Source organism: Sminthopsis crassicaudata, chromosome 1, assembly GCF_048593235.1.
Source record: "Sminthopsis crassicaudata isolate SCR6 chromosome 1, ASM4859323v1, whole genome shotgun sequence".
In the NCBI taxonomy this organism is placed as follows: domain Eukaryota; kingdom Metazoa; phylum Chordata; class Mammalia; order Dasyuromorphia; family Dasyuridae; genus Sminthopsis; species Sminthopsis crassicaudata.
This window is the reverse complement of record NC_133617.1, coordinates 157,553,281-157,566,398: the sequence shown is the minus strand read 5'-3', so window position 1 is coordinate 157,566,398 and position 13,118 is coordinate 157,553,281. Positions and strand designations below refer to the sequence as shown.

At 32.9% G+C, this 13,118-nt stretch overlaps 1 protein-coding gene across 2 annotated transcripts in view; it reads left to right on the top strand.

Annotated features, from left to right (window-relative positions):
* Positions 1 to 13,118, top strand: part of CNBD1 (cyclic nucleotide binding domain containing 1) — a 529,678-nt gene that overhangs the window by 419,689 nt on the left and 96,871 nt on the right. The window contains exon 9 of one of the 2 annotated variants that reach the window (XM_074284949.1): positions 1,145 to 1,254. The exons of the other annotated variant lie outside the window; for it this stretch is intronic. Within the exon in view, the coding sequence (XP_074141050.1) occupies positions 1,145 to 1,254 (110 nt within the window). The remainder of the gene's footprint in view (positions 1 to 1,144; positions 1,255 to 13,118) is intronic. 2 annotated transcript variants of the gene reach the window in all.

Sequence of the window (13,118 nt, the reverse complement as noted above, 5' to 3'; positions counted from 1 at the left end):
TGAGAGCTGCAAGATTGACATAAACAATAGACAACTACCCTTATTAGTTGCCTGTTTGGTGGTAGTCTTAGTAGTAGTCTGAAGAGTAATGGAAGTTTCATTTGATTTATTTTAAAGAAATTCTTATTATTCAATACGATTAATTACTCTGATTGGTAGTAATATTAAAAATCTGAAGTTGTAACTTGTCAACTGGGTCTTTTTTACTCTTGTTTCTACAGTTGTCCTAATTTTATTTGAATAGTTATAACATTCACTAACTTTTTTATCATTTCATTTACATTATTAATTACTTTCTATAATAATTACTACTGGCGTCTCCTTTTACATTGCTATATAAACAGATGTTTAGTACATGTGCACAGATGTGATGCACACACATACACATACACATGTACACACTTAGCCCTTTGCCACCTTCTTATTAAAATTGTTCTCAGCCAAGTTGTGATAACCTTTCAAGGGATATATAATGAATATACTTCTGATCCTTAAGAGTGAAAAAGCCTATAACTTAAAATTTTCTTCATTGATTTTTCTATTTCTTCATAGTTTGTGACTATAATTATAGACTTTGAATCCTTCATATATGGCACAGTGCCTTATTTACTGAATGTAATATAAATATATAAATATAAATATATATATAAATTTTGAATTGCATTGTATTGGCTGTGTTTTGGAGCAAGAGGAGAAAAAAGACACCGTTTTATAGCATATGCATACTGTTGATTAAATTACATTCTCTGCCTTGGTAAAATGATGTTACTTTTTATTTTTTAGTGCCTTAGAGAATGATTGTCATTACAAATCTGACAAAATATTGCATAAACATTTTTTATTCTACCTTTTGGAAGTAATGTTACTTTATATATATATATATATATATATATGAATTAACCATGTGATAGGTAATGTTTTCCATTTTTATATATGTCTTAACTTCTTAGATATTAATTCATCAGAAATGAATTAATATATCCAAATATCATAACTTCTTTAGACATATTGAAGTTTTAAAAGTGATAACCATTAGAATCTGAGAAATGGTACACATTGAATCAAATAGATAAGCGTTTGAGAGACATATATTAATTAAAACAATTTCTTATATAGGTAAGTATATATAATTTATCTTTTGCAGTATTGGTGACAGATGGAGAGATCATTTCATTTGTGGGTTACATCCAATCTGGATTTTGTAACGTTTATAGAGAAGTTATTGGACTTGTAAAGTATCAAGTTAGGAAAATGGTAAGTTATTTTAACCTTAAAAAAAAAAAGGATCTGTGATTTAATTGGTTTGGGGAACTCCTGGTGAGATAATATCTTATACAAATGCATTTCATTGAATGATCTTAAACTTTTAGGCTGCCTTGGGGAATTGAGAGATTAAATAGTCAATCAGTCTTTGCATGGAGACCTCTACTGAGAAAAAAAACAAAACAAAAAACAAATGTCATCATCTCATAAGATAGACTATTCCCTGTGAACAGCTCTAATTTTTAGATGATATCCTCCTTACCTAAAGTTTAAGCTTCCCTATTGGCAATTTCCATTCTTGTTATTAGTTTTGTTTTCTTTTCTAAAAAGAAAAACTTATCACTCTTCCCTTGATGATTTTCCAAAAGCTTGAAGATAGCCATCATGTCCCTCCACATTTTCTCTTCTCTAGGCTAATCATCTCTAACATGACATGAACTCAAGACCCTTCACAAGTCTGTTTGTCCTCCTCTGGGTGATTTCCATCTCATCAAAGTGTTTCCTGACATGAAAGGTCTCAATATGAAGACCATATTCTAATGGTTGTTTGATCAGGACAGAGTATAATGAGACTGTCAATAATTTAGCTTCTTTTAATATACTGAGATCACATTAACTTTTTGGTCAGCAGTATAAAATTGTTGATTCAAATTAACTGAATTCATTAAAATCTTCATATATTTGCCAGTTGAACTGCCTACTGTCTAGCTACACCTCTCCATTTCTGTAACTTTGATATTCATTTTTGACCACCAGACATTTCAGTAATTTCTATTTTTATCTTATTCTAATCTTCACAATACACTAGCCTATCCTGATGTTTTCTTTCTTTTTTTTAATTTTTTTTTCTGGTTATTCATGTACATTTTTAAAATGCACATTTATTCAAGAATCATTTTAAGAGAAAATGATCGAAGAAAATGGAAAAGTCATGAGAGAAAATAAAAGAAGAAAAAGAAAAAAGTGAACTTGGCAAGTGTTGATTTAAGTTCACTCTCCATAGATCTACGGAGATGGCATTTTCTATCAAAAATTTATTGGGATTGCTTTGCACCACTGAACCACTGAGAAGAACCAAGCCTTTCCTAGTTGATTATCACACATTTTTGCTGTTATTGCGTATAATGTATTCCTGGTTCTGCTTGTTTCATTCAGCATCAGTTCTTATAAATCTTTACAAGCATTTCTAAAATAAGCTTGTTCATAATTTTTATAGAATAATAATATTCTATATTATATTCAGACATTCTCTAATTGATGGGTCTTTTCTCATTTTCCAATTCTTTGCTACCACAAAAAAGAACTACAATAAACATTTTTGCATATATAGATTCTTTTCCCTTCTTTATTATTTCCTTGGGATACAGATCCAGTAGTGGCACTGTTGGAACAAAGGATTTATAGCCCTTTGTAAATAGTTCCAAATTAATTCCCAAAGTAGTTGGATGATTTCACAACTTTGCCAACAATGCATCAGTATTCCAGCTTTCCAACACTATTTCCAACATTTAGTATTATGTTTTCCAGTCATTTTGGCCAATTTGAGAAGTGTGAGGTGGTACCTAAGGGTTGTTTTAATTTTTATTTTTCTAATCAATAGTGATTTAGAAATTGTGTTTCATATGACTATATACAGTTCTAATTTTATCCTTTGAAAATTGTTCAAATCCTTTGTTCATTTAAGATTTGGGGAATGACTTGTATTCTTATAAATTTGACATAGTTTTTATATATATTTTTGTTAGGATTACAAGGTGCTAACTCAAGTTGTCTAAACAATTCTCTAGCTCAGAATTCACACCTTTAGTTCAAACCTTTAAAAGGAGTTTACACTTTTAGACTTCTGAAAAAGGAGTTTACACATTTAAAGGAGTTTACACCTTTAAAAGGAGCAAGTTCATTGGCTGTAGGAGTTCTCACAAGCCCATTCTCTGTGAGGATAAAAGAAGGCAACATTGAATCTGAAGAGCAGTCTAGACTGTGACATTGAGTTGGGATGGCAGTCTGGATTGAGTCAAAGAGAAGACCTCCCATGAATTCTCAAGTCCAGCAATCCTACACTTTTGGATGGGAAAGTTCCAGAAGCCTCCCAAGAAACCTGCTCACAGAGGAAAAGATTCACAGAGAACAGAAACCTCCTCACAGAGAACGATCTACAATCTAGAGATAACAGGACTTTACATTTTGGCGCCCAACGTGGGGCCAGAACTTATTCTGAGCCCTTCAGAGGAGCTAGCCGGACCTTTACATATTTTAAATGAGACCTTTATTGGAACTATTGGTTGCAAAAATTTTTCCCAGTTTTGTACTTACCTTTTAATTTTGTTTGTGTTGATTTTGTTTGTGTAAAACCATTTTAATTTCATATAACCAAACTTGTCCGTTTTGCCCTTTATAATTCCTCCCTTATCCAAAAAAAATAATAGGTAAACTATCCTTTGCTCTCCTAATTTGCTGGTAGTATCACCCTTTATTCCCAAATCATGTACCCATTTTGACCTTATTTTGATAATGGGGTGTGAGAGCTCTATGCCAAGTTTCTTACATATTATTTTCCAGATTCTTCAACAAATTTTCTGAAATTTTGTGAAATTTTTGTGAGTTCTTATCCCACAAGCTGGAGTTTTAGAATTTATCAAATATTACATTATTAAAATCATTGATTATTTTGTCATATGTCATTTTGACACATGCCTATTTGTGTCTTTCAGCTACCTTTCTTTGTATTTTTCCATTAGTTCCCTTGATATTCTTGACATTTTTTCTTCAAGATGAATTTTGTAATTAGTTTTGTTGCTATATAAAATAATTTTTAGAAGTTTGATTGTCATGATATTGAATAAGTAGACCAATTTAGAAAGGACTGCCATTTTTATTATATTAGCTTGACCTAATTATGAGCAATTGATATTTTTCCAGTTGTTTAATCTGACTTTGTGTGAGAAGTATTTTGTAATTTTGTATATATAGTTCCTGGGTTTATCTTAGAAAACAGACACTGAAATATTTTATATTGTCTATAGTTTTTTTGAATGGAATTTCTCTTTATATATCTTGCCCATGGGCTTTGTCAGTATTATATAGAAATGCTGATGACTTTTGTGGGTTTATCTTATATCCTACAACTTTGCTAAAGTTTTTAATTCATGATTTTCTAGGATTCTTCAACTATATCATAATGCCCTCTTCACAGACTAATAGTTTTATCTCATTACATATTCTAATTCCTTTAATTTCTTTTTTTCATATTTTTTCTTACCCTTACTTCAATATGATACCCTCCAAATTTTTCATCATTTACTTATTTGCTAAGCATGCTATTCTTGGATTTATCCAAGTTATAGATAAAAATGTTGAATATTAGGAAAGTATATATCTCTAGAATATTCCCACAGAGCCCTCCTTCAAAGTTCACATTAAACCATGATTTGGATCTGGCCATTCAAATATTTTGAGTTCTTCTGATTGTATTGTCACCTTGTTTTCTCCTTTCTTCATCATTTTTATATTGAAAAATTAAGGTTAATTGCAACTTAAAAATTATTAACTATCTTGCTTTAGGTAGAAAAAATTCTGTTAAATATCCTCCCCTTTCCCTCTATTCTATTCCATCTTAGACTCTTGATATGTTTTTTCTAATTCAGCATTCATATGCTTCTGCCAATGCCAATCCAAAATTTACTCTACCTGCACTGACCTCTGCTTCTCAATCTGATGCTTAGATTTTTTTTTTTTATTAGTAGTTAACATTAATGTTACTGTGGTCAAGTTTCAAATTTGTCACCTTTGTTTATTATTTATAATACCTCTTCTTTATTCTCTATATTTTGTGAATATATGTATAACATCTGAGACTATTTCATCTATCATAGGCTCCTTTCTTCCTTGTTATATCCCGCAACCTTCTGAAATAGGTCATGATTCCTTTCTGCTTTTTCATTTCCTTTTTCTTTTTTTTTTAAATCAAGAAATACTTTGTCCCTTTTTTTTTAAAGGAAAACTTCACTTTCCCTGATAAATTAGAAAGACACTTTTTTTTCTTTTTTGTTTTTCTTCTGGGAAAAAGACAACTATAATTTGAACACAAGTAACCATCTTTTATTTTGTCTTGACAGAAATATAAATATCATATAAAAGGCAGTGAGTTCATTGCAAATTTATCTCTGCTTTCATGTTTGCTTGGACATGAGTGAGATTTTCAGTCATTTATCATGTCTTATAGTTGGCCTCTTGGAGAATTGCTTTGGCAAACTACTTCTCTGGATATTCAACTCTGGGAATTTTCACCTTCTTTTTTTTTATTAATAGTTTTTATTTACCAGATATTTGCATGGGTAATTTTACAACATTGACAATTGCCAAATCATTTGTTCCAATTTTTCCCCTCCTTCCCCACTGCCCCCAATGACAGGTCAACCAATATGTGTTAAATATGTTAGAGTATAAATTAAATACAATATATGTATAAATGACCAAACCGTTGTTTTGCTGAACAAAAAGAATCGGACTTTGAAACAGTATACATTTAGCCTGTGAAGGAAATCCAAAATGCAGGCAGACAAAATTAGAGGGATTGGAAATTCTATGTAGTGGTTCACAGTCATCTCCCAGAGTTCTTTCACTGAGTGTAGCTGGTTCAGTTCATTACTGCTCTATTGGAACTGATTTGGTTCATCTCATTGGTGGAGAGGACCATGTCCATCATAATTGATCATCATACAATATTGTTGTTGAAGTATATAATGATCTCCTGGCCCTGCTCATTTCACTCAGCATCAGTTCACGTAAGTTTCTCCAGGCCTTTCTGAAATCATCAAATTGGTCATTTCTTACAGAAGAATAATATTCCAAAATATTCATATACCACAATTTATTCAGCCAATCTCCAACTGATGGGCATCCACATAGTTTCCAGTTTCTGGCCATCACAAAGTGGGCTACCACAAATATTCTTGCACATACAGGTCCCTTTCCCTTCTTTAAGATCTTTTTGGGATACAAACCGAATACCAACGCTGCTGGGTCAAAGGGTATGCACAGTTTGATAACTTTTTGAGCGTAGTTCCAAATTGCTCTCCAGAATGGCTGGATGTATTCACAATTCCACCAATAATGTATCAGTTTCCCTGTTTTTTCACATCCCCTCCAACATTCTGCATTACCTTTCCCTGTCATTCTAGCCAATCTGACAGGTGTGTAGTGATATCTCAGAGTTGTCTTAATTTGCATTTCTCTAATTAATAATGATTTGGAGCATCTTTTCATATGACTAGAAATAGTTTCAATTTCTTTATCCAAGAATTGTCTGTTCATATCCTTTGACCATTTATCAATTGGAGATTGGCTTGATTTCTTATATAGTAGACTCAATTCTCTATATATTTTGGAAATGAGGCCTTTATCTGAACCTTTGACTGTAAAAATGTTTTCCCAGTTTATTGTTTCCCTTCTAATCTTATGTGCATTGATTTCATTTGTACAAAAACTTTTCAATTTGATATAATCAAAGCTTTCTACTTTGTGATCAATAATGATCTCTAATTCTTCTTTGGACATGAATTCATTCCTCTTCCACAGGTCTGAGAGGTAAACTATCTATGTTCCTCTAATTTATTTATAATCTCATTCTTTATTGCTAGGTCATGAACCCATTTTGACCTGACCTTAGTGTAAGGTGTTAAGTGTGGATCAATGCCTAGTTTCTGCCCTTTTAATTTCCAATTTTCCCAGCAGTTTTTGTCAAACATTGAGTTCTTATCCCAAAGGCTGGGGTCCTTGGGTTTGTCAAACACTAGGTTGTTAGAGTTATTATTTTGTCCTTTGGACCTAATCTATTCCACTGATCAACTAGTCTATTTCTTAGCCAATGGTTTTGTTAACCACTGCTTTATAATATAATTTTAGATCTGGTACAGCTAGGCCACCTTCGTTTGATTTTTTTTTTCATTAATTCCCTTGAAATTCTTGACCTTTTGTTTTTCCATATGAACCTTGTTGTTATTTTTTCTAGGTCATTAAAATAGTTTTTTGGGAGTATGATTGGTATAGCGCTAAATAAATAGATTAGTTTAGGTAGTATTGTCATCCTTATTATATTTGCTCGCCCTATCCAAGAGCATTTAATATTTTTCCAATTGGTTAGATTGGACTTAATTTGTGTGGAAAGTGTTTTGCTCATATACTTTCTGATTTTCCCTTGGCAGATAGATTCCTAAATATTTTTATACTATCAGTAGTTACTTTAAATGTAATTTCTCTCTGTAAGTCTAACTGTTGGACTTTGTTAGTGATATATAAGAATGCTGAGGATTTATGTGGATTTATTTTGTATCTAGCAACTTTGCCAAAGGTGTGGATTATTTCTAATAGCTTTTTAGTTAAATCTTTGGGGTTCTCTATGTATACTATCATATCATCAGCAAAGAGTGATAATTTGCTTTCTTCATTACCTACTCTAATTCCTTTAATCTCTTTCTCTACTCTTATTGCCAAAAGTAGTGTTTCTAATACAATATTGAATAGTAATGGTGATAGTGGACAAACTTGTTTCACCCCTGATCTTAATGGGAATGGTTGCAATCTTTTCCTATTACATATGATGCTTATTGATGGTTTTAAATAGATGCTACTGATTATTTTAAGGAAAAATCCATTTATTCCTATACTCTCAAGTATTTTTAATAGGAATTCATGTTGGATTTTATCAAATGCTTTTTCTGCATCTATTGAGATGATCGTATGGTTTTTGTTAATTTTATTATTAATATGGCCAATTATACTGATAGTTTTCCTAATATTGAACTACCCCTGCATACCTGGTATAAATCCTACTTGATCATGATGTATTATCCTGGGGATGATTTTTTGGAGTCTTTTTGCTAATATCTTATTTAAGATTTTAGCATCAGAAATGGATATCTTCAACATAAAGAAGATCCAACTCACTTCCAGTTGATCAATGATGGACAGAAATAACTACACCCAGAGAAGGAACACTGGGAAGTGAATGTAAATTGTTAGCACTACTGTCTATCTACCCAGGTTACTTATACCTTCGGAATCTAATACTTAATGTGCAACAAGAAAATGGTATTTACACACATATATTGTATCTAGGTTATATTGTAACACATGTAAAATGTATGGGATTGCCTGTCATTGGGGGGAGGGAGTGGAGGGAGAGGGGATAATTTGGAAAAATGAATACAAGGGATAATATAAAAAAAATTACTCATGCATATATACTGTGAGGAAAAAAAATTCTAAATTAAAAAAAAAAAAAGATTTTAGCATCAATATTCATTAGGGTGATTGGTCTATAGTTTTCTTTCTCTGTTTCAACCTACCTGGTTTGGGTATCAGTACCATGTCTGTGCCATAAAAGGAATTTAGTAGGACTCCTTCATTCCCTATTTTTTCAAATATTTTATATAACATTGGAGCTAATTGTTCTTTGAATGTTTGGTAGAATTCACCTGTGAATCCATCTGGTCCTAGAGATTTTTTCTTAGGGAGTTGATTAATAGCTTGCTCTATTTCTTTTTCTAAAATGGGACTATTTAAGCAATTTACTTCCTCCTCTGTTAATCTGGAAAGCCTATATTTTTGGAGGTAGTCTTCCATTTCACTTAGGTTATCAAATTTATTGGCATAAAGTTGGGCAAAGTAACTCCTTATTATTTCTCTAATTTCTTCCTCATTGGTGGACAGTTCCCTGTTTTCATTTTTTTTAAGACTAACAATTTGATTTTCCTCTCTCCTTTTTCTAATCAGATTTACCAAAGGTTTATCTATTTTATTGTTTTTTTCATAAAACCAACTATTAGATTTATTTATTAATTCAATACTGTTTTTTTTTTACTTTGGATATTATTAATTTCTCCTTTTAATTTTAGAATTTCAAGTTTAGTATTTCATTGAGGGTTTTTAATTCGGTCTTTTTCTAGCTTTTTAAGTTGCAATTCATTACTCTTCTCTTTCTCTATTTTCTTCAAGTAATCCTCCAAAGATAAAAAAAATTCCCCTTATTACCACTTTAGCTGTATCCCACAGATACTGACATGATGTCTCATCATTGTCATTATCTTGAGTGAAATTATTGTGTCTACAATTTGCTGTTTCACCTAATCATTCTTTTTTTTAAATAGTTTTTATTTGCCAGACATTTGCATTTTTACAACATTGACAATTGCCAAACCATTTGTTCCAATTTTTCCCCTCTTCTTCCCCCACTCCCCCCAATGACAGGTCGATCAATACACGTTAAATATGTTAGAGTATAAATTAAATACAATATATGTATACATGACCTATTAGTTGTTTTGCAGAACAAAAAGAATCATACTTTTAAATAGTGTACATTTAGCCTGTGAAGGAAATCCAAAATGCAGGCAGACAAAATTAGAAGGATTGGAAATTTTATGTAGTGTTTCATAGTTATCTCCCAGAGTTCTTTTGCTGAGTGTAGCTGGTTCAGTTCATTACTGCTCTATTGGAACTGATTTGGTTCATCTCATTTTTGGAGAGGGCCACGTCCATCAGAATTGATCATCATACAATATTGTTGTTGAAGTATATAATGATCTCCTGGTCCTGCTCATTTCACTCAGCAGCAGTTCACATAAGTCTCTCCAGGCCTTTCTGAAATCATCCTGTTGATCATTTCTTACAGAACAATAATATTCCATAATATACATATACCACAATTTATTCAGCCAATCTCCAATTGATGGGCATCCACATAGTTTCCAGTTTCTGGCCACCACAAAGTGGGCTGCCACAAACATTCTTGCACATACATCACCTAATCATTCTTTAAGATGAGATTATTTAGCTTCCAATTACTTTTTGATGTATTTATCCCTAACTTTTTGGTGAATGTAGTTTTTATTGCATCGTGATCTGAAAATAAAGCCTTTACTATTTCTGCCTTCCTGCATTTAATTTTGAGATCTTTATGTCCTAATATATGGTCAGTTTTTGTATAGGTTCCATGAACTGCTGAGAAGAAAGTGTGCTCTTTTCTGTCCCCATTCAGTTTTCTCCAAAGATCTATCATACCTAATTTTCCTAATATTTGATTTACCTCTTTATTTTCTTTTTTATTTGTTTTGTGGTTTGACTTATCTAATTCTGAGAGTATAAGGTTGAGATCTCTCACTATTATAGTTTTGCTGTCTATTTCTTCTTGCAACTCTCTTATCTTCTCCTTTAGAAAGTTAGATACTATATCACTTGGTGCATATATATTTGGTATTGATACAGCTTCATTGTCTATTCTACCCTTTAGCAAGATATAGTTTCCTTCCTTATCTCTTTTGATTAGATCAGTTTTTGCTTTTGCTTTATCTGAGACAAGGATGACTACCCCTGCTTTTTTATTTTTATTTTTATTTATTTATTTTTTTAACTTCACTTGAAGCATAATAGATTCTGCTCCAGCCTTTTACCTTTACTCTGATGTATCTCCCTGCTTTAAATGTGTTTCCTGTAAACAACATATTGTAGGGGTCTGACTTTTGAGCCAGTCTGTTATCTGCTTCTGCTTAATGGGAGATTTCATCCCATTCACATTTACAGTTAAAATTATTATTTCTATATTTCCTGCCATCATGATATCTCCTGATTATGCTTTTTTCCCTTACCCACACCAAATCCCTTCCCCAGTGTTAAACTTATGAGCCCTACTTGCATCACGCAGCTTTCCCTCTTTTATATCCTTCCTCCTCTCTTTAAATCCCTTCCCCTTTCTTATTCCCTTTCCTTATTGCTCTTTTCCTTTTCCCTTTTCCTTTCCCTCTTTTTAATGAGGTGAGAAAGAATTTTCTGTAAAACTAATATGTTAATTATTTTCTCTTTGATCCAATTCTGATGGGAGTATGGTTCACACAATGTTTCTCCCCCTCTCTAACTTCCCTCAGATATGATAGGTTTTCTTTGCTTTTTTGTGGGATGTAATTTTTCTCTTTTTATCTCCTCTTTCCCCTTTTTCTTACTACACTGTCTCCCCTTTCCATTTCTGCTTCCCCCCTTTTTTTGTGATATCCTTAAAATCAAATTATACATATAATCTTAATGTATATCCACAACAGAAATACAGTTCTCAAGAGTCCCTTTTTCTGCTTCTCTTGAGTCCTACAATTGGAAATCAAGATTTTTCTTTAGATATGGTTTTTTACTTAGAAACATATGGAATTCATCTGTTACATTAAATGTCCATCTTCTTCCATGGAAGAAAATGTTCAACTTAGCTGGGTAGTTTATTCTTGGCTGCATTCCAAGTTCTTTTGTCTTTCGGGATATCAGATTCCAGGCACTGCGATCCTTTAATGTAAAGACAGCCAGATCTTGAGTGACCCTTATTGTGGAACCTTGGTATTTGAATTGTTTTTTCCTGGCTGCTTGTAATATTTTTCCTTAGTCTGATAGTTCTGAAATTTGGCCACAATGTTCCATGAGTTTTTTTTTTGTTTTTTTTTTTTTAGGGTCTTTTTCAGAAGATGTTTGATGAATTCTTTCAATGTCTATTTTACCTTCTGGTTCTATTATCTTTGGGCAGGTCTCTTTGATGATTTCTTGTAAAATAGTGTCTAAGCTCTTTTTTTCATCATAATTTTTGGGAAGTCCAATAATCCTCAGATTATCTCTCCTAGATCTATTTTCCAGGTCTGTTGTTTTGGGAAGTAGAGAGCTGACATTTTTCTGCAGATTTTCATTTTTTTGGCTTTGCTTGACTGATTCTTGGTGTCTTAGTGAATCATTCATTTCTATTTGTTCAGTTCTGATTTTTAATGAGTTATTTTCTTCATTAGCTTTTTTTTTTTTTAACTTCTTTTTGTATGTGTCCAATTGAGTTTTTAAATGGGCTGTTTTGCTCTATGGAATTTTTTTTCCATTTCACTAAATTTGTTTTTTAGTGAGGTATTTTCTTTTTCCAATTCACAAATCCTCCTTTTTTTTTAGGAATTCTTTATCTTTTCCAATTCACAGATGCTACTTTCCTGTGATTTCTTTACCTTTTCCAATTCCTTAATTCTGTTTCCCTGCACTTCCTGTGAATTCTTTATCTTTTCCAATTCACATTTCAGGAAGTTGTTTACCTTTTCTAATTCACATTTCAGGACATTGTTATTCTCTAGCATAGCTTCTCTTTCCTTTCCCCATTTTTCTTCTAATTCTCTCTTCATATTTTTAATAGTTTCTTCTAGGAGAGCGGTATTCGGGGAATTGTCTGGAGGTTGTCTGCTATTAGTCTCCTCAGGTTTGGAAGCCAGCTCTTTTTCTGCATAGACGCTTTCAATTGTTTTCTTCATTTTTTTGCTCATTTTTAAAAAAGCTTTCAGGGTCTACCCTCAGGGCAAGGAGATTACCAGTTTCCTCTGCAGAGTGAGGATGGGTTTAAGGATAGTATTTGCCCTCTCAATAGGCTGCAATGAATAGCTGAGAGGGGGGAGGGCTCTAGGAAGAACTCCAAGGGGAAGTGATTATGCCTGGGTATCACCAAGGTGCTGTGTAAGTGTCCTGCTAGAAGCCCACTGTGAGGATTAATGACCACCTTGGGGTTAGAGGTTAAGGAATAAAGGTTTCACTGCCCCCCACACAAATGCCCGCTTTGAGTATTTGCAATAGTCCTGTCTCTCACCTCACTGGAAGTGTCACTGCCTGGGGAGCGCAGTCGGGCTTGGGAAATTCCACTACTCCTGGGAACCTCTGGACGGTACAGATGAGAGGCTGCCTGGAGCTGTGCCCCTGCTGTGTGTGACTGTCCCCCATCACAAGCCCCTCACTGCTGAATGCCGTGAAGAGCTGTGTTATGGTCTGTGCTAGGTCACTTCCTGTCCTGGGTGGATGCAGCC